The sequence below is a fragment of the Colius striatus genome, chromosome 5, assembly GCF_028858725.1.
Source record: "Colius striatus isolate bColStr4 chromosome 5, bColStr4.1.hap1, whole genome shotgun sequence".
NCBI lineage: Eukaryota > Metazoa > Chordata > Aves > Coliiformes > Coliidae > Colius > Colius striatus.
In genome coordinates, this window is record NC_084763.1 from 41,168,773 (window position 1) to 41,193,224 (window position 24,452).

Genomic DNA, 24,452 nt, shown 5'->3' on the forward strand with positions numbered 1-24,452 from the left:
GTAATGCAAGAGAGAAAGGAGGGTGCTGAGACTTCTGAACAACAATTAGGGCTTAGAGACTTTTATAGCTGATGCAACAGCCACTATTACCTGTTTTGCAGTGAAAGGAATGCACTTTTATAATGCTGAAAGCTGCAAAGAATTAATCATCATTGTAATTAGAGCAGGCCCAACTATGTTTTTTTGAGAGTAGTTTTATGTGGTGAGTTTAGTGTTTCTTTTCTCACTGCCTGTTGACATAGATCTCAAGGAAGTGGGGGACTAGAGAGACCTCAGAAAGATCCAGTCAAAACTGTGGGCTTTGTATTTAGAGCATGAATGAAGTGAAAAAGCGTTACTTATAGAAAGCAGTATAGTAGTATTATTGTTGTTGTAACTGGTATTATACGATTTGTCCAAGTCTGGCTGTTACATGAAATGAACAGGTTTCAGTTACAACCTCATACTGCTTTAATTACTCATATAAAGATTAAAATGGTATGTTTGTTATTTTGAAAACACTAATGCGTATAAATATTAATGAATCCTCACAACATCCTTTTGAATTAGGTGAGCACTATTATTATGATAAATATGCCTCTGAAAAGGAGACATTGTCATAACTATCATCAGTATTACTGCTGATATTGTAGCTGTGATACTTATTACTTGACTGAAATGGATTTATCAGTTCTAGAAATAGATTTGCATGAACCTGTTTTCTTTCTGTGGCAGTAAATATATTTTGTATTTACTTTCTTCATTCCTACTCAATGTCGTTTCTAGAAACAATGAAAATGTATAGTGTTTATGCTAGGCAAGGTGAGCAGTTAGAACATTTGTACCACAAATTAATGCTACATGGTTTAGTGATTTGTTTAATTTTAGGTGTTTGTTATAAACCAGGAGAATTTTTGAGTGGAGAATTTAGAGGTGAAAAGCTTATGTTTATAGTTTTCATAGCCTTTTTTTTTCATATGAATGCAATTTTAAATTTTTGTTGCTCATAAACCAGGACTCCTTCTCTATTCTAAAGCTGCAAAATATAAGGGCAGTGTTGACTATTATCAGTGCTACTGGCTATAAGCGTTTTGCCAACATTTTCAAGCCTAAAGCGTTTTAACTTTGTTTACTTATGAGAATTAATTACCTGCTATTAGTATGGAATTACCTATTATTAGTATAAATAACCGTAGTTTCATTTCCTACATAAAAAGAAGGAAAAAAAATTGGTCCTAATTACATGACATTTATATCAGTTAAACGTTTTTCTGTTATTACATCTGTGCCTGTATGTATCTTCAAGCAAAATATGCTCCCTTTTCTCAACTTACCAGAGGATTCGAGTCATGTGGTGATTCTGTGATGATCAGAAGTCAAATTATTACTAAATTAGTGGAACCATATAGGCCAGCCACTCATCAAATCTGGTGATTTGCTAAACCGTGTATACTCTTCATGAAAACAACATCTTGAGTTGCTTCCTGTAGAGTACATATTGCTAATATCATTCAGCTAATATGTAGTATTTCAATGAAATGCTCACAACTCTGAAAATTGCACCATTTTTATGAGTTTGCCTGTGTGGGGTTTTAACAAGGTGATTCTGGGGCTCCAGGGCTGAAAGCGGGAGCTGGTCTTTTTCTCCTTCTTACATATTCTCACATCTTGTTTTGAGTCATATTTCAACAGCCAAGATCAGTAGAGTAAATAACCTTGTTTAATAATATACTTTTTATTCTATTTGTAGCGATAAGGAGAAGTGCCTCAGCTACATTTGCATAACAAAAGCTAAGGCTTGTGTGTCCAGAAGTATTGTATTAATAAGAAAGTGCTGAGAATACAGGGGAGGTTAATTTTCTGTGTGATAGTTTACTTTGTATTTGAAGCCAAAGCGGCAGCTATTATTTGACAAAATTTAGAGGCAAGCATTTATTTTCAAAGGAGAGTGATGTGTTGTTTTGTTTTATTTTTTAATTATTAATCTAGACTGCTTAAAATACCTTTTGTGAAAGACTGACTATCTTTTCCAATCTCAAAACTCTCATGAATAAAAATTCTTTAGTCTGCCTTTTTCAATGCAGGCTGAACAGCAACAACACATCTTTCATAGATGAAAGAGGATTTTTCTGTCAGACCTGGAGGTGTGCAGCCCACCCAGCTCACCCAACACTTTGTGGTCACCTTGCACTAAATAAATCAAAGCTGCTAATAAAGAAAGTCTGAGCAATGGGGAGATTTTCCTGCCAATGAATCTCAGCCCAGGCAGAAGTAGCAATATCTCTGTCAGACATACTGACGTGCTGAATTTTTCTGTTGCCTGTTGGTATCAGTAATTGGTTCAACCTAATTAATATTTCATATCTGTAGTGGCACGGACAGAGAGAGGGAAGTTTGCCACACAACTCTAGAGGGATTTTAAGGGTTTTCAAAACTCTTATTACAGTGTTGTGCAAACACTGTCTTCTTGGGTGATCTCAGTTGTGTCTTTGACAGCAGAGCCCTTTCAATCACAATTTTTTTTTTTTTTACTGCTGTACATGCTTATGAAATTAAAAATTCTTGCTATGGGAGAGTTGATACCCACTTTAATTGAGTAAACTTCTTATCAGGTGGTTGGAATATTTGTTCTTACTGCCCAGCAGTCATCACTGTCCAATTTCTGCCATATTATGTGTTTAGAATAAAAATTTTTGGACACAAGTACAGGACAATGGAGCAATAATTAGTGCCAAGTTTAATCCTAGAGCTCTCTTTTGCAGGAGAACCTACAGAAACTAATTTTGTGTTGGTAACTTTCAGAGCCAATTTGGAACTAAAAGAGGGGAAAAAAAGAGGTCAAAACTATTCTTTATTTTGTTTGTTTTGGAGTAGCCTCATGGTTAACTTCAAATCCTTACAAAGCTCCAGCAGAAAATGTATTCCTTTATGTAACTTTGCTCTTAACAGCAATCCTTTTGCACTTACACAGCCCACTTTAGTTACAGGAAAAACTCCATCTTAAATAGGAAGGGAGAATGAGGTTAGGCACTCAAGTACATGAACTTCAGGGACATTTTGGTAGTTAAGTTCTTTGGCCCATGGACAAGGGGTTCCTACTTAAAAAAAATTAACTCTGAGTAGAAATAGGAACGAAAAACCATGGAGTGAAATGACATATCCAAAATAGGAATACTTTTTCTTTATTTTCCACTCTTAATAAAGGGGAAATGATAGGCACTGGATCTCAGGAAAGAGGAGTGGGTGGATGAAGACTTCCTGTGTTTATTGTCCATGGAAAAATGCAAGGAATGGGTGCTCAACCCAGCAACATGTCCCCAGCAAGTACTATAGGAGTCAGATCATCTCAGTGTTGAAGAAATTGATGTGGATCCTGTGTTTATTGTGGGTAACCACCATAGTTACTTGTGTCCTGCAGCTCTTTCCAGGAGCAAATAATGAAACCACGCTGGGATCCCAGTTTTTTAGCTCTGTTTCTCTCCATCATTGGGGGATGTTTTCAGCAGGATGTTGGTGCTTATAAAATGGTGATCTAGATACATTCTTAAAATACAATATATGTTTGCCTGAGCTGAGAGGCAAAGCTCTGCCTGGCAGGTCTTCCTGCAGTCTTCAGTGCCCACATTCCAGGTTTGCTACTGCATGCTTCCTCTATAGTAATGATTTCAGTAAAACTGCACCAAATCTCAGTTTTTTACTGAATCTCCATTCCAGGGAGTGTTGTTTAGTGTGTTTGTTGCAACAAAATACTGAGTGAAATGGAGCACATTATAAACTGAGTATGCTGACTTCAGCTGCTGTTCCACCTCTGAGCTTTAGCTATTTTCTGTTGAAAACAAAGGATTAAGCTCTTGCTGTTCTTCTAATAATGTAGATAAATGGAGCTAAACCTAAACTTAAAGCCTCCTGATATGAGCTGAGAGACTCCAACACAAATTACAAAGACACGACTGAGTGCAAAGTAACGTTTCAAACCAAGCTGGGCAGCCTCGCTCATGTAGCAGAAGCCAACAAACTGTATCCTGCATTTATTCACAGGCACAGATACACATCAGTAAACTGAAAAGCAAATCCACAGTTCCAGGGAAGACCAGAGTACTATCAAAAGTCAGAAATAATTAGCCTGTCATGCAAGAGTACATAGGTATATTATGTATCGGTATCAGCTATGAGCAGTCTTCCTCTGTAAATATTTTCTTTAGCAAATGAGATTTTCATCAGACAGAGAAGGGAGAAGAAAAAGACTCAAGGCAAAACACTATGATACAAAAATATCCCATTTTTCTTTGCTTGAATAAGATTAGATTTTTCTTTCTACTTCCTTATCTGAGAGTATAGATAAGCTCAGTTGAACAGATAGACTGGTAGAGATTAATGTTCTAACAAAATTCACAAACCATCTTAAAAATAACCCACAATTTATTTTTGAATAAAACATAGGTATGGTAATTGTGCAAAGTCTCCTAGCTAGTCAAAATCAGATAAACTGTCAGCAGTAAAAAATCATTGCAGTTTTCTTTCTTGCACTTACACGGGAATCCATCTTAGTGAAATACAAGGGAACTTGGCTTTAAAAGGAATGAAATAAATGCAGCTATATAAAAATTATTGAAAAAACCACAAGAATGCCATAAAGAACAAAGTTCCTTGCAACATGCAGAGGCTTCAGAATTACATTACAGATGTCTTCCTGTTTTTAGCATAGCCTTGCTTCCCAAGTTGTTAGGGACAATGAAAATCAATTTAATACTGGGTTGCAATAATTATAGATAGTTATTTTAAACATTAAGGAAAGAAATATATTAAGAATAGGATGCAAAATGAGCAAAAACCAGCTATTTAAAGATATTGGAAAGCAAAATCAGAATGAATTTAATACTGGTGTCTATGCAGATGCATAGACAGAAGCCTATAGGCAGGAGCCTGTAAACTCAAGCCTGCAGGAGTTTATAATCTAATCCTTGAGGTTTACCGTCTCTTTTATCTATTTATTTTTAATTACTAAAATAGGGGGGAAAATATGAATCATATGAATAAATATGAAGAAAAATTAGTACCCTCTTCTGGAAAATCAGATCTTACTATGCAGGGCACCCCAGTGAAATTCCTGTGCTCAGAAATGCAAATCTTTGGATGCAAATGTCCTTCTGTAGCTCACTTATATGCCCAAAATCCAAGGAATGTGTAGTTCTCTGTTTATCCTGAACAAGTGCCATTTCCCTTTTTAACTGTCCACAGAACTCTGTTTTTATCAGGGCTACACTAAAACCAATAATTGCTTTTCTTCTGTGGGCAGCTAATGACCCAGATTAGGAAATGGAGTTTTCTATTCTCTTTTCTGCTCTGCTCAGGTAAAAAAAAAAAAAAAAGACCTAAAAAACCCCCTCCTCTTTCTTGGAAAGCGAAACCAGTCACATGGCTTTAGTCAAGTCTTTAAAAGTCCTCAGATTTCTATGTGCAAGAGTGGATGAGTACCTGTACAGAGCTCCTGTTGATGGTGTGAATGGTTGTGCAGCCTGCAAGGAACAGCGGATGCTCCAGGTTTCTTCCTGTCGAGTTTGCTCTCCCCTCTCACTTTCTGGAGAGATTACCAACATAACCACATTCCGTTTACCCCTTGGAAGCTGTCCACATCATCACAAGGATGACACACAAAATGTCCTGCTGTCCTGTATGTGATTTCAGTTTATTTCTCCTTATGTCAGAAAATAGAAATTGGGCCTCCGGTGAGTTAGATCCACGTGTACAGTGAGATATAGCTCAGAGTCTTCTGATCTCACATGGAACTGGAAAGTGAATCTTTCACTGAACAGAGAAAGGATTTTGGACCAAGTTCCCTGGCATGTATCTGAATACTTTCATTCTCCTTTCACATCTGCTTCAGTGCTCTTATACTGCTGCTCTGTAATGCTGTTTTGAAGGTCTTATCTTTCTTGTCTTGGATTCCTTTTTTTTGAGTCTTCTAAGCGTGCTCTGAGCCTATGACCATCATAAAAGATTTCTATGACAGAGTTTACTTCTTTGTAGTATTCACCTTCTTAACTGCTATCGTAGAAGCAGCATTTTTTATGTCCTAAGAATAAATTTTAATAGAAAGCATATATGCTGTGGTTCTGTAGCTGATAATTTCTGCTACTAAAGTGAATTATTTAGAAGTGAATAAATTAATTAGATATACTAAGCATTCAGCCCATTTTCATGGCTTGGTTCTCATGTAATTGCTAAAAAGCCACATAATTTACACTGTAAACTTCACAAAAAAAAGAGATTTTAAAAATCTTTTCACAGTCAGTCTGCTCAGCTCAAGACATGTTTCTTTTCAAGAAGGTGTTATCTAATGTTTCATTAAAAGCATTGATCATTAAGCATTGATTTCTCATGCTGTCCTTCAGCCCTCAGAATCATAACTCCAAAGTCAACAAAGGTGAGTGTCAGTCAAGTGAATGTAGATGTAAACAATATAAACTCCCTATCTGTGTCAGCTGCCTTGGTCTGCCTTCATAATCAGTGTGCTCCAGGATGTAAATCTAAGGCTAAAATAGACACCAAAGGCTTGTCAGAGGAATCATAACCGAAGCAGACTTTTGGCACTGTTGTCTGGGAAGAGAGGGTGTTGCTATATGAGATTGTAGGTGCAAAAAGGATAAATGCTTGTAAAGAATGACAGGAGAGGTCAGTGGCAGGGATGTCCCTCAAGGTGAAGAGCTGCAGAGCGTTGCTCCAAGCTGCAAACTGCAAGAGCCTGGGAGAGTATTTTGGGGAAGGATGACTATAAATAAATCAACTCTAGTTTTCTTTCTGAGTTAGCTTTGGGCTACTGTTCGAGCCAGGATAGTGAACTGGATGGACTTTGAGGCTGACCCAATACAGATAATATTATTATGAACACAGATATTACAAGCGAATTGTGGTTGGATGTTTTGTGTTTATTTTCTATGTTTTATGGGTTTGGAAAAAATAAACCAGACCACTTTTATTTGGCCCTAGACTTTTGTACTCTTATTGTGTAATGATGTTGTCTTTGACTTTCTTGCCTTAGACACACTGTTTTGTATCTTAGAATCATGACATTAACTGTGTGCTAGATGATTTAATTCTCATTTCCCAGTTTCTGAGGAGGACTATAAAACAGACAAGGGCATCCAGTCTTACACTATGCTTCCTGCAGAGTAGGAGAGGAACCTGGGAGTTTATACCATGTGGTTGTGAATACAGATAAAAGTTTAAAAACAAGTTCGACAACAAAAGGAGCTTATTATTCATAGCCTTCACTCGTCATTCTTAATAACTTGGTTGCAGATGCTTCTCAATTACACAAGCAGCTACAAGCACACAAAGGCTAATGCAAAAAATCCTACTGAGTGTTTTGTAGGTGCCATTTTATTTACCAGTTAAAAATGGAGCAGTCATGCTCTAAGCCAGTGACTGCAAGTGCTTGCTGGTGCTGCTGGTGCCAGTGGAGAGCTGTGAGGGACAGGTGGCTCAGGAGCAAAAGGAGGTTTTTGTAATTGCTTGGCAGGGCAGAGCTGTATTAGAATGTGGCAGCAGTTGGCAGATTGGATTAACACTCTCCGAGGGGTGAGATCTGGCACACAAGCTGTATGTTAATACCTGTAGCCTAAGTTGGTTATGGAGCTGCATTTGTAACAAAAAAATGCCTCCACTTTACCTCCACCATGTCATAAAGTTATAAATCCTAAAGCCAGCCTTGAAATGCCCTTTCGGTGGCGTCAGCCTTATACAGGCTCTCAAAAGTGCAATTTGGAAACAAATCCTTTAATAAAGAATTATTACCATGAAACAACCGAGAGAGATAATCGGTTTGTGGAACATGAAGTAACAACATTATCTTATAACACTGTTATTATAGTGGATGTTGCTATCACACGTTATTTATGATTATTTTGTAAACTGGAGAAGACACTATTTGCCAAGGAGTAACTTCTTGGCTTTGCTGGTTCAGAGACCTTTGTTTTGGTGGCCGGAAAATCAGTGTCTAATCCCAACATCCTCCCCTGTATGTTTGTAGGAGAGATTTACATATTAACAGTGTCTATTGCCTGCAGTGCATTCCCTATTACAGTCAGCTTGAGCTTGAGTTACAAACACTTCCAAAATGCAAGTCCCTGTGGCATGAATGTGCTGTCCCTTTCTGATGTCACTTGATGTGAGATTGTTGCTGCTCCAGTGTGGGTGATGGGGCATTCACAGCACTGCATGACTGGAGAGCCCTTCTGGTTGTCCTCTACACCAAGGACAGGCTTATAGAGAAAGGCACCTCCAGGCTCAGGTTGCAAGGATTTAATTTTCAGTCTTAGAGTTTAAATTGTTAAATGATTTCAAAAACAAAGCTATGAAAAGGCTCTTACTGATGATCCATTGCTTCTTATGTTCCTCTAGTCTCCATCCCTTGTACATAACACTTTATTCCTTTTTTTCCAAGTCAATTGCTAACATTTCACAGAATCATAGAATGGTAGGAGTTGGAAGGGACCTCTAGAGATCATCTAGTCCAACTCCCCTGCTAAAGTAGGTCCATCTAGATCAGGTCACACAAGTCCATCTAGATCAGGTCCAGGTGGGTTTTGAAACCTCTGGAGAAGGAGACTCCACACCCTCCCTGAGTAGCCTGTGTCAGGACTTCTCATCCTCACAACAAAGAATTTTCTCCTTATACTCTAGTGGAACTTCTTGTGTTCCAGCTGGTGCCCATTACCCCTTGTCCTGTCACTGGGCACTACAAAAACAAACAGTGACCCCATCCTCTCATCGCTCACCCTTTGGGTATTTTTAAGCATTGATAAGGTCCCTCCTCAATCTTCTCCAGGCTGAACAGCTCCAGTTCCCACAGCCTTCCTCCAGAAGTTCTCTGTCCCTCTTGAGCTTGGGAGCCCAGAACTGGACACAGGACTCCAGATGAGGCCTTGCCAGGGCAGAGTAGTGGGGAGGAGAAACTCCCTCAACCTGCTGGACACACTCTTCATGGCGATTCCCAATCACTGATTCTCAAATCCCCATAACATTGGAGAAGCTCCTTATTCACATCGGTGTGGCTGAGATGAGGCATGGACCTATGGGAGTGTCTCCGAGACACTGATTGCTTAGAGTTGTCTGTGTCATTTTGCCCAGGCACAGTTATGCTACTGGATCAGGATCCTCCCTTTCTATTTCCAAGAACAATGGTTTCCTCCTATAACTCAATAACTATCATATTTGCATTCCCCAGGTAGATATCTTGTTCTTTTTGCCCAGATGTTAATTTAAGTTACTTCCTCTGGAATATCAAAAACAATTATTACAAGGGCAACCAGTTGCCAAGTGCTGTGTATATTGATTGATGTGGAGTCCCTTTCTATCTCCTTTCTTACTCAAAACTCTTTCCCCCCTGTCTGCCCTTTCCCGAGCTCCCCAGGCCATCCTGGGGTGACACACCACTCTCAGCATGCACCCTCTGTGGCTGTGACCACATTACACATGTAGCTGATGAGCTGAATACGGTGCAGTAGGTAAGAGCATCCCAAATCAAGTGTTGGATAACAGCTGTGGGTTATTTGACTGCCAGCTGAACCAATGTACAGGAAAAGCTCATTGATAGCATTTCATTATGGTTTTCCTAATTTATTAGAGGCACAAAGAGAAATGGGCAGTGTTCCTTGGAGGGCTGGAGAAACAGGTTGGCACACAGCATGAGACTGTATTAGAGGTACATTACTTGGGAAGTGGTAAAGTATAAAGGGATAATTCAATGTAGAGACAAAAGAGAATTTGGTCTCCAAAGAAAACAAAATAGGTCAGTATCATAATGAATTTTAAAGGTGAATATGTTGAAAAGGCCTCAAATTATATGGCTTTATTGACTTGTTTGGTTCTTGCAAGTGATTAAGCTTCACTGAAAGTAGGGTATAAAATACCAGTGTGGGGTTTTGGTTTTTGTTTTGTTTTTCTTTTTTTTGAGTGACACAGAAGGAATAGATAGCATGTGGTTTTTCAGAGAATCTGATTCCAGGCTGGTTACTATGGAGTGCCTATTAGCAATAAAAATGTGGTAGTACTGTGCTCAAATAATTGAGGTGGGGTGAATGCTACTGACCAGTCTGTCCCCATTGATAGGTAATGGTCTTGTCATTTTTTTTTCTCTCTCTCCCCAAAACATGCCTCAGCCAGAAGTAACTCTCTGTGCTCTAAATCAGAGATACATGGGAGAATGGAACATCAGAAAATCAACAAAGCTTTGACAATTAGGGTGGTCAGTTACAGGAATGGATTTTTCATCTCTTTGGAGAGATAGTTCAACATGTGACAGGGAAAGAATAGTTTCTTCTCAATGGAACAGGCAGGTTCAAGTTATTAACCATTTCTCAGGTTGCACAGCCCCAATAAAACCAATGCTGTTGTAAAGAATTTTTATTCAGGCAAAGAATGTTGACTCATTGAGTGAAGATTTAGTCTTTGATATTGACTTTAATAAAAAACACAGAAAATTCTGCAAACAGGTACAGGGATCTGCTTTAATTCTGAACAGAATACCATAAAAAAATGTGGTGGTGAGGTATTTTTAGTCAGACAATTATCCTTTACTGGAGGATTTGTATAAATGGCATAGTTATCCTGCACAGATAACACAGTATTTGCTTGTTGGTGACCGACCAATAGAAGCATTGTTGTGACAGTGTGGCAGTGACTTGACTCATCCTTTACTGTGCGTGGTAGAAGGAAACAAAACCTTTGCTTTTTATTTTCCTTCTGAACTTGTTTTCCCCTCCCTTTCATGACATTGTTAGATAACAGGGTACCAACTACGTGAGCTGTTTGACAATACAGAGCAGCAGACTTCCTGCATTCTGCTTTCTTCTTTTTTGCTTCTTAATTTGTCAATTTCAGAGCCTGGTTAAATATCACAGATATTAAAGGCCAAATGGGAAATCATCTTTTGCCTGTCTATTTTGCATCACAGCATGAGTAACGGTTTGAGGGTTCCAGGACTTTTTTGAAAGGTGGAGTAGGTAATTATGTCAAATGTTTGGGATTATTCAATTGGTTTGACATTCATGTGTGCATTTGGGGATTTGTCCGCTCATAGCACAAGTAGGAAAATGGGCTATATAATCTACTTCCAGCAAATGTCTTTTTAGAGGCTCTATGTGGGAAATCCTTTTAATGGACCTGGCTGTTCCTGTTCTACTGGCCACTTGTGCCGTATTTTCACTCTCTTAGTATAGAAGCGAATAGATTATAAAGACAATTTGGATCTGTTAAGAGTCTTGAGGGGATCTATTACTTGGAGAATTATTGCAGTAGAAAAAGTGATTCCTTTTACCCAAATAACTACTGAGTGCTTTATGATTAATTACATTAAAATATATTCTTGCTATTTTCTGATTTTAGTCAACCATTGTACAGTTTTAATTTCTGGTGACTATTTAGAGTGTTCATTTTTATCTGGGGTAGTGGGATGACTTTTAAAATTTTTAAAATTAAATGTGTGATTCCTGAAAGACACTAAATACTGGAAAAATCATATTAAGCCTTGCAAAATGCTTTATAATGCAGCTTGCACTTCTACTCTGCCCTGTAGCTGTTTTCTTTCAAACTCTAAGCTTTACAGGACTTTTGGTGAGTTTTCAAGATAATTCTTTGATGTAAATAACACTACTGCCTGAAGAACCAGGTGACTATGGAGTCATTTGGAAGATAGATGCAAAGAGTGGTTTATTCCTGTATTGATCAAGTAAGAGATAATCATGAGATGATGGCAGCCCATCCACCTGGGTTTAATCTCAGATCTGTGAACTGTTTAATATACTGAGTGATAAGACTCTATAGTAGCTGTTTTGATAGAACCAGCTGTTGGGGGATGAGAGGATTGGGCTTATTCAAGGAGTCTTCATTGCTACTTTGCTTGTAAACCTCTTTGAAAGAAAGACTCCACGTGCCTCTTGTTTTTATTGATTCAGCATGTCATCAAACAGATTAAAATGAGCCTTTTGGTAAATGCTGGTTATTGCTGGTGCGAGCATAGTATCGGCCCACAAAGTAGGACAGAAACCACCACAGAAGATAGAAGTGTAAACTAAACTCTTCCTCTTTTTTCTGATGCTACTGATAAATCCTCAGCATGCAGTATAATCTTTCATGCCAAACCAAATATGCTAAAAACACATTTCCCAATCTCATTCTAAAATCCCTGATGTCCATCTAAAATCTTTTCCTACTCCTTTGTGATTTGCACAGGCAATGCCAAATTGAAAATAATGGTGACAATTTCAAACTTTTAGCAAGAAGTTAATGAAACCAAAGGCTCTGTGTGTCCTGCTTGTGCTTAGGTGGGATGTAGGAAGGTAACCAGGATCCTGCCTGTCTTTTTGTACTTTTATTAAATATTTGTGCAGTTCCTTTGGGGCAAGGGCAAGAGTTATAGATTCTAGTTTAAAATATATGAATATTCACAATGAACAAATGAGTCCAAATCCATTCTATTCTTAAATAATGTGTATTTTATGTTTAAGTAAGCCCTGCTGGGCTAGGGCTTGTATCTTTGGAGATGAAGCAGGTGCTTTCTAGGAGACGTTACTCTACCATTAACACCATACTTTGCTCTGTAGTGATGTGGCACAGAAGTAGCTTCTTCTGTTTTATTTCTGCAGCTTGTAGTAACTACACTTAGCCTGTTATTTTGGAATTGGAGGAGGGGGGAGGGTAGAGATGAATGCCTTGTTTGCTGCAGTGTTTGCATTTCCAGTCATAATAAGTTCAGGTCCAGGTTTCTTTGGTTGATTACGGAAATTGAGGTCAGTAACTTCAAAACAAAATATTGTCATGTATAATTAGACCTGATTTTTTTCTGAATTTTAGAGGGATAATTGCCTTTCCAAGGCTTAAGTGGAAACAGATAGATCTGTCTCTTAGACCTTTTATGATTTCGGTGTAAACATGTACATGTTGCAGAGGATAATGTAGACTGAAAATAAACAAGATCTGTGCTGTGAGCTGGGATGAGAAGCCCAGTAGGTGAGTGTTTCTAGCACAGTGGCTTTAATATAATGATTTTTACTACATTCATTGGTCACAGTTGGCATGGGAGCTTTTGTGACCCAATTTTGCTAATACCTGAAACCCTTCATAGCAATCTCAAACTTACTCTACCTTATGTTGGCAGGATGGCTTGGCACACAGGGTCTACAGAGAAAAATAGCTGCCAAGAACTCTGCTACCTTCAAATATGCCTCTCTACAGAGGAACTGTGGGCTCCTGGGATCCAGCCAAAAATCAGGGCTAAGAACATCAAGTCAATCCAATGGCTTTTACCACACCTCTTGGATAGAGAAGGGCAACACAAGGAGTTAATGAAGTTTTTTTTTGTTGGCTAAGCCCCAGAAACAGAGAGCTTAAATGAAATGAGTACTAACTTTTAAGGACTGTCCAGTCCCGGAGGCCTAGCTTTGGGTTTCAGAAGAATGCCCATCTGTTTCTAATGAAATTCAACAAAAACAAGTAGAGTGTCTAACATCTGGGAAAGGTAACTCCATGTACCAGTACAGCTTGGGGAATGAACTGTTAGAGAGTAGTGTAGGCGAAAGGGAGCTGGGGATGCTGGTGGACAGCAAGATGAGCATGAGCCAGCAATGTGCCCTCGTGGCCAAGAAGGCCAATGGCATCCGGGGGTGTATTAAAAGGATTGTGGTTAATAGGTTGAGAGAGGTTCTCCTCCCCCTCTACTCTGCCCTCATGAGACCGCATCTGGAATACTGTGTCCAGTTCTGGGCCCCTCAGTTCAAGGACAGGGAGCTACTGGAGAGAGTTCAGTGCAGGGCCACAAAGATGATGAAGGGAGTGGAGCCTCTCCCTTCTGATGAAAGGCTGAGGGAGCTGGGGCTCTTCAGCTTACGGGAGACTGAAGGGTAATCTCCTTAATGTTTACAAATATATAAAGGGTGAGTGTCAGGACGATGGAGCCAGGCTGTTCTCAATGATGTCCAATGATAAGACAAGGGGCAGTGGTTATAAGCTGGAACATAAGAGGTTCCAAAGAAACACAAGGAAAAACTTCTTCCCTGTGAGGGTGATGGAGCAGTGTAACAGGCTGCCCAGATGGGTTGTGGAGTCTCATTCTCTGGAGACATTCAAAACCCACCTGGATGAGTTCCTATATGACCTATTCTAGGTGGTCCTGCTCCGGCAGGGAAGTTGGACTAGATGATCTTTCAAGGTCCCTTCCAACTCTTAAGATTCTGTGATTCCTGCATTTTTCCCTGGAATAGGATTTTCCTACTGGTAACCGAATAACCTAATTCAGCTTGACCCCAGCAGAAATGTTAGTTGAGATATTAAGTAAGTTTGCCAACATCTTGAAGTTAAAAGAACTTCATTTGATTTGCATATCTAAGAAGAAGGCAGCTAGTTCATTTCTCAGAAGGACATTAAGTGATATTTCTTTTGGATTCCTGTCTACTTCGAAGAGTTGCTCACAGTGTGTTTTCCAAACAAGTCTGAAATAGTAGGGATGTGAAGGACTTTTGAGCTGCAGGTGCTCTTGTCCTTAAGAACTAAAATAATAAGTGTCTGATCCTGAAATCTTTGGTCATACAAGTAGTTGTTGTTTTCACAAGCAAACCTACTGATTTTAAGGATTTATTAAAGGATTGCTTCTGTGAATGAACTCTGCTAGCTGCAAGTCTTTGAAGACTACATGGTACCAGCACATCTGATGTGAGATTTGAGAGTCTGGCCAAAGACCCAAGAGGATGACAAATGATGTTCAGAAAATAAAGGAGTTCTTTGAGAGTCACACAGCTTTTGTTTTCCTCACTCCTAAACTCTCAGAGCAAAGAAAATGTTTAACCTTGGACTCCATTAATGGCTCTAAGACAGCTCTAAATTCTCTAGCATGGCTGTGGGGACTCTGTACCACAAGCAGGGACATCAATCCGCAGATGTCCTGCTCAAAATTTCCGTGGCTGTTTCTTTTCTCTCCAACCTGCCACATTTCTCTGTTTTCCCCTGAAGACATCTGTTTATAACCACCTAGGGGACTGGCTTCTGTCTTTGCCTCTGATAGCTGACAACACTTCATGACTTGTTACCTTGAACATCAGCCCTTGCCTCAGATCATAGTTTGTTTATCTGCATCATTTTTTTTACTTACTGCCTGGATATTTGAAAAAAAAACAAAAAAAGGCTGCTCAGCTTTAGCTGCTCAGCTGCTCAGTATTTAATGGAAATGTATTATTAGGGGTTTTTTTTCAATTCTGCAGACAAAATTAATCTTCCAGTGCATTTTCTTTAAGGAATTTTAGTAGTTTTATAACTTGACCAAAGCCGGGATAAAATCTAAGCCATGTGCATCACCCAGGTGTTCAATGTCAGCATTATAAAATTCAAGAACTCTTTGGTATGATTGAATGTAGATGTGACAGTGGTAATATTTTTGACATTATCTGAAACTGGTGCATTAAAAAGTACATATGTACTAAAATAAATGCTATCTTGCTATGGATTCATTTGTATGCTTTGACCTTCCCTGATATCAATACATCAGAGACACGTTGCTAGAGGAATTTTTTGATTTGGGAACGTAATCTGATACTGTTCTTGTAATGAAGGGAGCGAATTGCAGAGGGGAAGAAAGGAATTATATCAATCTGGCATCAGTCTCTGCATTTCATAGGTAGAAATCCAGTTCTTTTGCCTCTATACTCTGGTGGTAGCTTTTTTTTACGGGATTCTAGCAGTAGTGTAAGGACTTAGCATTTGGATTCAAATTGTAATGAAGGTGTTTGTTTTAATATATACAAAATATTGTGCTTATGTTTATCTGCCTCTCTACTGAGCACCTAAAAGATGTAAGCTTGTTTTAGACACCACTGTGCAGGCTTGCCCTCAACAATGACAGGCAGTGAGTCCTGCTTGCTTGTGGTGTTAGCAATGTGCTTGGAATGGCCACTGCTGAGCCTCGTGGCGCCATCCTGGACATAGAATCATAGAATGGTAGGGGTTGGAAGGGACCTTTAGAGATCATCTAGTCCAACCCCCCTGCAGAAGCAGATTCACCTAGATCAGGTCACATGAACATGTCCAGAACATGTCCTAGAACATGTCCAGGCGGGTCGTGAAGACCTCCAAGGAAGGAGACTCCACAACCCCTCTGGGCAGCCTGTGCCAGGGCTCCCTCACCTGAACAGTGAAATAGTTTTTTCTTATATTTAAGTGGAACTTTTTGTGTTCCAGCTTCATCCCATTACCCCTTGTCCTGTTGTTAGATACTATAGAAAAAGGGATGTCCCAGCCTCCTGGCACCCACCTTTTAGATATTTATAAATGTTAATAAGATCTCCCTCAGTCTCCTCTAGACTAAACAGCCCCAGTTCCTGCAGCCTTTCCTCATATGAAAGATGCTTTCAGTCCCCTGATCATCTTGGTGGCCCTGCGCTGGACTCTCTCCAGCAGTTCCTTGTCCCTCTTGAGCTGAGGAGCCGAGAACTGTGACATCTTGTGGTTTATTGGCATAAGCTAAAAAAAAAAAAAATGTTCAAAACCAGACATAACCAGGGAAAACAAATTTGATACTTCATTGGAGCACTGGAATGGACTGCTCAGATGTGTTGTGGAGTCTCGTTCTCTGGAGATATTCAAAACCCACCTGGATGAGTTCCTGTGTGACCTGCTCTAGGTGGTCCTGCTCTTGCAGGGGGACTGAACTAAATGATCTTTCAAGGTCCCTGCCAACCCTTAAGATTCTGTGAAATATGCAAGAAGTCCCTCCTATGTCCTCTGGGACAAGATGAGAGCTATTGGAGAGCAGGTGGCTTAAAGATTTAAGAAGTCAAACAAAATGACTGTTAGGAGGCTTATTTATTTAGTAGCATTCAGTAGCAGGACAGAATTGCAAAAGTCAGTGCCTGTAGAAATGTGTATAAAGTCATTCCTATTTAGACCTTTCACACTAGTGCCCTGACTGTTGCCTTGCTGAGCATTGCTCACCTTGGGCAACCACACATCACTGTTAGGGATGGTGTTGTCTGTCGCTAGTGGAAAATCACCAGATCTTAAACCTTGACTCCGGGATTGTTATTTACCATGTAGAAAATAAGTGATAAACTCACCCTTCTCGGATGACCTGCCATGCAAGCTGACAAGCTCTTCTCCAAGGCCCAAAGAGTACAAATTGATAGGAGGATGCAACTTAGCAGGTCAAGCAAATGTGAGGTCAGCTTCACACCCTAAGTCAATAAGGTTTTATTTGCTGATAGACAGGGGTCTTACAACCCACTCTGAGAACATCCAGCATCAGTCCCTGGTTTATTTATGTAGGAATAAAGAAAACATAAAAAAACCCCACATTATGTCCCGGATTTGTCTAGTTATAATGATGGAGAATGTCTCGAGCTGACCAAGGTGTCCTCATTAATGATTGTTCTATATTTAGCCCTTGCAGAGACCATGTGCCCCCAGTTTAATCAAAGACCTGGTAGTCATGGTAACGACACAGAGCATCTGGATGTATATGATTTGCCAAACACTGTAATAAAGTGCAAGATGAACAGAACACACAACAGTGTTAGGTGAATTAATGTATTGTTCTTTTCTACTACAGATTTTGAAGTGCTTGTAAGAGCTCTCTAGACATAAATCCTAGATTGTTTTTTTGCAGAAGAGCTTATTAACAGAGGTGACAATTACTAACCTCTTTTTTTTTGTGTGTTTGTTTCTTAATTTTATTTTGCAGGTGTATCAGCATTCATATACTGCATATTATGTCCTCAGCAAAATACCGCACGGGTAAGAAATTTTTCAGTGTCTTAATTTTGAAACTCAGCCATTAGAATTCTGCAAAATAATGTGTATCGTGACAAATGGTTTCCTGTGACAACCCTTTGCAACGGTCTGTCTACCTACAGCATCCACTGAGCCGTGTGCACTACAAAAAATGACGTATTCTGGAAACAGAAGTACTCAGCTTCTCCAGAGAATCAGACTTCATGAATTTCATATTCCAATTTTTGAGGTTTTGGCCGGAATATAGATGTGTTGGAGTCTGGCTGAGAGCTGCAGTTAGCAACTCACCAGAGCACTGTCAGAGGATCCATCCAGGGGTGCTTAATCACTTAAAATTGGTCAGAATTGAGGCATCGCCCTTCAGTTTTGGGCCTCTTGGCAGATTCCCTTGAAATAACTGCTCTTTCTAGCATCCCACCTAAAGGCAGAAAGACTGCTAGTCTGTTCCAAGGACCTTGATGCTGCTGAAATACATGTGCTCACAATTATACTGAAGCCATGAGCCTTCGAGTTTATAGTTTATCTTAGTGGGAGATTAGTTGCAGTTTTTAAAATCCCTTTTTCTCAGCCTTGTCTTTTGGCACTGGGCTCCAACTCATTGCCCTGCATCTCTTCCCTTAAAAGACACTTTGGGTTTTTTGAAATATAATTGAAGGATTGGCCTAACTGGTCAGGAGTGGAATGCCATCATACCAATGAGACAAATGTAGGCATATGAGGATATATGGTGTTTTGGAGTGATGTTTCTGCAGCACCAATGGAAATGCACAAGTTGCACAGCAAAATTCCTCAAATCATTGTCAGTTATTACAAAGCTAAAAGCCAGGAAGCTGATGCCATGTTGTGTGTTTTAAGTATGATATTGGTGATAAATGTGTGAGAATGGTAAAAAAGGACAATATAACTGTGCTCAGCCAATTCTGTAGAGCATTGCACCTGACTCAGGTGATAAAACATAATTTCAGTATTTGTTATGCTTCTTCATTAAAGTAGTAATTTCTGTACATTATGCCTAAACAGGTAGTTTGAACGAGTCTCTCAGCATTTTCCTCCATAAAAAATAGTAGTTACATTCAGGCATTCCTGAAGCATTTGTCTCAGCATGCTTGTCCACACACAAACTCAACAGAATAAGACAAAAAAACAACACCAAAACCCCAAGCAATGATATCAAGTACTGAAGTACTGTTCTTTGGCTTCTGCCTATCAACAGAGAAACAGTACACAGTACAAAAAAAACCTGTACTATAGGCATAAGTGTTTTAAAATCTGTGAGCCCTGGAGCTTGTGAAACCTGCTTCTCTGCAGCTTGTATCTGGTGATTGACTCACCACAAAATATCATGAGCTTGAGGTTAAATTGTTTCCATGTATAATTGGAACATGGGAATTGGGGGATTTTTCACCATCATCCATGTCAAAGCTCTGGTATGTCAGTGTGACATGCACCAGACTTCTTCAGTTTCTTTCCTTCTCTGCCTCAATCTGGTCTTTGTTTCTGCTTTTATTTTCTTTCTTCCCCCCTGACCCTAGGCATTTCCTGAATGTATTTAATTTTTTAAACCCCATGTTTCTGGCAATATATCTGAAATTAGCTTGCTGGCTGAAAGGGTGTTGAGCAACAGGATGAACACACAGCATGAGCACATAAGCTTTGTATCTGCAGTAAAGATGGCTAAGAGCAAAAGCATTTTACTTACAGAACAGTTATATCCCAGACAAAACAAAAGTGAAAAAAAAAAATAGAAGTAACATGCATAATATGTATTGGAAATGCTAAAAACTAACAATATAGTGCTCCATGCAGTTGGTTACTACTGCATGATCTTTCTTCATCTCTGACAATCAGCTTTTCGTTCCCCTCGGATTCGAATTTATTGCTCACTCACTTGTTTCACACACTTTGGTTGAGCAGCAGTGCAGGCAGTTGGCGGGTTGGTCACAGGAGAAGTATCCAGTGTAAGGGGAAGATTTGGAAAGGAAGAGGATGCCAGAAGGCATGCAGAAGTGTCAGGCATTGGTGTCCCCACAGCATTATACAGTGATGGATCAGGCAACCACGGTCAGGAGGAGGGTTGGGAGGGTTGCTGGATTTCATGTTGGTATGGGTATGGTTTACTAAGTGGTTTAGGCTGTAGGTAAGTAGACAGGCATTGTAAATAATGTTGTACAGTAACAATTGAGTTACTCTTTCAGGTGATCATGGTGCATGTGGTTAGTGGAAGGGTAGCACATTACCATTTCCCTGGAATATGGGCATTTGTCATTCCTTTGGAGTTCTACATATATTTTCGTGAGGTGCATGGAGAAAGAGGAGAGGTGTAGCAGGTGAACATGATGTAGCAGGAGATGAAATGCATCAACTGAAAGTAGAATGTTGGATGAAGGGGTAAAAATCTCTTCATCACAGATTTCGTATTTAACACAGTAATATTGCTCTGATGGATGCATGTAGGTGAAGATTGTTGAGGGCAGGATCAGGCACACTGACATAGCACAATGTTGGGTTCAGTTTGATGTTCCAGGTCATTTGGGTTGCAACAAAATTTGGAACCCACAGACAACATTCTTGCCCTCCTCATGGATGCTGAGAGATACAGTTTAGTTCAGTGTTGGGCTTGACAGTGTGAGGTTAGTGGTTGAATTTGATGATCTTAAAGATCTTTTCCAACTGTAATGATTGTATGATTCTATGATGATAACATGAGTGACAAAACTCTTTGGCACTGAGCAGCAACCCATTATTTCCACAAACTGTTTTCATGTGTTAGTCCTCTTCTGCAACTAGGCATCAGCTTTACACCCTATGAGTGTGTGCCAGTAGCACCTCAACATACCTTCAAATCAGCAGCCAAGGCAGTGACTGACGGTAAATCAACTGACTCCCCTACACAATGTCCCTCCTGCTCATTAGACACTTGCTCCTGGAAACAGGTTGTGACCATGTTCTCTCTACCTTGTTCCTCACCTTCAGCTATGATCTGCCTCATCAGGAAGGCCAGGCAGTTTAGGCTTTTTAGCCACTCAGTCCTTTGCTACACCCCTGCTGAGGCTAACTAATAAGGAAGCCAATTAATCTAATCTGTGGCATCACTTTCTAAATAATGTGACATTAATCTGCCAGCACAATTTTTTTTTTAAAGGGAAATTTCTAATTATTTTTGCCATGTTCTGCAGACTATCCAGATTCATGCTGTGTCTGAAGATGAAGGGGCTCATTCTAGTGTTTTCCAGATTTCATTCTGAGCTCTCCAGAAATGTGACAAACCAATTTGGGCACGTCCTTAGCCCATAGGTTCACAAATCGTATTTTATGTAGGGTGCAGGACTGCAACAATTTTCCATGAGAAATGCAGAAGTAAACTCCCCACAGAAAGAGTAGCAGCATAATTTGTCTCTCTGTGGGACAACTAATATATGCCAATGAAATGGACTCAAAGGTTCTTATGTATAAATGAAAATAAGCCCGAAATAGAAGTAAAAGCTTCCCAGCTCAAGAGGGACAGGGAACTTCTAGAAAGAGTCCAGTGCTGGGCCACCAAGATTATCAGAGGACTGGAGCATCTTCCTTATGAGGAAAGGCTGTGGGAACTGGGGCTGTTTAGTCTAGAGAAGAGGAGACTGAGGGGAGATCTCATTAATATTTACAAATATCTAAATGGTGGGTGTCAGGAGGTTGGGGCATCCCTTTTTTCTGTTGTATCTAGCAACAGGACAAGGGGTAATGGCATGAAGCTGGAACACAAAAAGTTCCATTTAAATATAAGGAAAAACTATTTTACTGTTCAGATGAGGAAACCCTGGCTGCCCAGGGAGGGTGTGGAGTCTCCTTCTCTGGAGGTTTTCAAAACCCACCTGGACATGTTCCGATGCGACCTGATCTAGGTTGACCTGCTTCTGCAGGTGGGTTGGACTAAATGATCTCTAAAGGTCCCTTCCAACCCCTGCCATTCAGTGATTCTGTGTTCCCTGCACAGATTTAACTATTCCTTTTCTCTTATTTCAGCCTTCTCACAGCCTTTTGCTAAAGTCAGGGTAGAAACCCCTACTGGTTTTGCCACATTTGCCTTGTGTTTTCAGTGGCCTCTGGCTTCCAGTTTTCGCAAGGAGAGCCGGCTAGAACCTGCAATTCTCATTTTCCTGGGCTGAGGTGTAGAGAGGTTATGTTCAGTTAAAGCTTTCTTGCATGTCAACCGTTTTTCTCCTGCTAGTCACCCAAAAACGAGATGCTGGCGCCGGGTGCCATCTAGTGGCACAAGCCTCTGTCCTGATGTTCGCTACAACCAACGCCTCCTTACCTACCCCATCTGCTTTCCTCTGCTTTTCAGATAGATCTGCCTGTAACTGCTTACAGCTGTCCGTATTACAAATATTTTCTCAAAGTTCCTCTCATAACCCCACAGCCACACTTACTGCATCATAATTTCCAGGTAATTGTTAATTACAGGTACTGTGGTAGCATCTGCAGGTCTAGATGTGGAACAGAGAGCTTTTGTGCAAGGTACTGGGGAAAAAAAAGAAAAAGTGGAGCACAAATATCATATGTAGCTATTTCCTAATATTATTTTTCCTAACTTTGGAAAATAAAAAATTAGCAATACATTGCAGGCAACCTATGAAATCCAGCCACTGAAAATGGCTCTATTTTTTTGAGTTTTAATATGTTGCTCCTACAGAGTTCAATATCACAGAATCACAGAATCTTAAGGATGAGCATAGTCATTCACATCCTTCACTGAAATAAGGCAGTAAACTTATTTTGTTCAGGGTTTTCGTGGTCAGGCCATGACTGACTGAAGAGTTTCCCTAACCTTGTTTCAGGATTTCCCTCACCAGTGTTAAGGTCATTTCGCACCACTGCGTGCTACTGGACCACTGGTTTGTTCTGGCACTGTAGGTCCTAAGCAAGAGCTAACTTTAGATTGATGTCCAAGGGGGGTATGTTTGAAACACTGCCAGCAGAAATGTTACACATTTTTACAGTTCTGTGTTGTGCTTGTATTCCCCAAAATAAAGCCCAGCATAAAACATATATTTCTTCAGACCTCCTGGTGCTCATCCAATTCTGAATGAACCATTTTCCTCTGAGCACAGCTAAGTGTCAGGGATTAGTGCTGACCCCCTTGTGTCAACTCTCAGCACGGCCTTCGCACATCCAAATGAGGCATGTCAATAGGAACTTCCAGATGTGCTCATAGGGATCAGCGAGAAGCTCAGGGTGATGAGAAGAAGGGATTTGTACACAGTTAATCCTAAGAAGAATCCCTAATTTTTCCCAAATTTATATGGTGCTGTCAGAGGAATGTGTCAAGTAGATCTCAGGAGCAATCGCAGGCTGAGTTCAGCCCTTCCTGCCCATACTGCCAAGGGTCTATAAAACACTGCATTCATCCCCAATACCAAACTCCCAGTAACATCAAGAGAAGTCCCATGAGTGGAATGAGTGCATAACAAGAGTGATAACAAGGGGAGGAATTGAGCCCATGCTTCACTCTGAGTAAAGTTTCAAAGTGATACCTGTAGCTCTCTCTATAGAGCTCTCACTAATGGTCCTATTTCCTTTTTTTATGCAAGCTACCGGTAGGAAAGAGTTAATTAATGTTAACCCAAAAGTTAACTCAAGAAAACTTAAATCAGATTTTTATATACCCTATTATATTTTGAAAGACAACAAGGTTTTCCATGCATATGCTTCCATTTCTATGTTCATAGTAAAATGAAAATGTGTTTCATTATTTGAAATCATGGCTAAAAAAAAATTTCAGGGAAATGTCTCTGTCTGTTTGACCAAGACTATTCTATTTTATTTTGCTCTGACCTGTTTTCCCCTTCTCTGTAGCATCAAAGAAACTCCTTGTACCTCAGTGTCCCCATCTGCAGAGCAAGGAGAGAAATATTGCTTACCCAACAAAGGCAATATGTAATAATTACTGTAGAGAGCTCTGCAAAAAATCACCCTTTAACATTTATAAATTTATAGAGGTAGAGCCCTCATGTTTTTTTAAGAGGAAAAAATACTTTAATTAATAGTCTGTTTTCAGCTAATTAAGTTTTACATAGATGAGCTGAATATTTTCCACCAACAATGATATATAGAGATTGACATAAAACCTTACAGAAAGGTGCGTAAAAACAAAAAACAATATGAGATTTGTTAAATAAGTAGAGATATGTGTTCTGTAGTTAATGAAGAATCTGCTCTTGCTACTTCTCTCTCCTGCCCTTTTATAAATTATCATTCCACAGTTTTTATCGTCTTTTTGAGATAGTTTATATAATTAATTTATTATAGTCGAATAAGGTGTACATCTGGCTTTTATGCCAGACTGTAAATAACAACATCCTCATGATGTGACATGCTTTCTAGGCTGTATTTTGAGAAGAGAAGACTGGCCCTTGGAAGAGTTAAACTTGATTGTGGAGTCTGACCTTAAATTCTCTGAAGTGCATAGAAATCTTTCAGTTGAGTTTAGTGGCATTTGACTCAAGCCCTGATGGAGCTGTTGGGCTTCTTGCTTTTTATAATAATCTGAATTAAACACTCGGTAAATCACTGGAACAGTGGCTAAATCACATACCAGCTTATTGCTTGTGAATACATTTTGTACCTCTTTAAAAAGAAAGAGATAGCATTTTATGAAGCAAAGCCATTATCTGAGCATCACTCACTTCCAAGCAGTGGCAGGTTGAAAGCAGCTCAGC

At 39.7% G+C, this 24,452-nt stretch overlaps 1 protein-coding gene across 1 annotated transcript in view; it reads left to right on the forward strand.

Annotated features, from left to right (window-relative positions):
- The window catches only part of DPP6 (dipeptidyl peptidase like 6), a 434,766-nt gene that overhangs the window by 284,289 nt on the left and 126,025 nt on the right, over positions 1 to 24,452 (forward strand). The window contains exon 6 of the mRNA XM_061996360.1: positions 17,702 to 17,754. Coding sequence (XP_061852344.1) covers positions 17,702 to 17,754 — 53 coding nt within the window. The remainder of the gene's footprint in view (positions 1 to 17,701; positions 17,755 to 24,452) is intronic.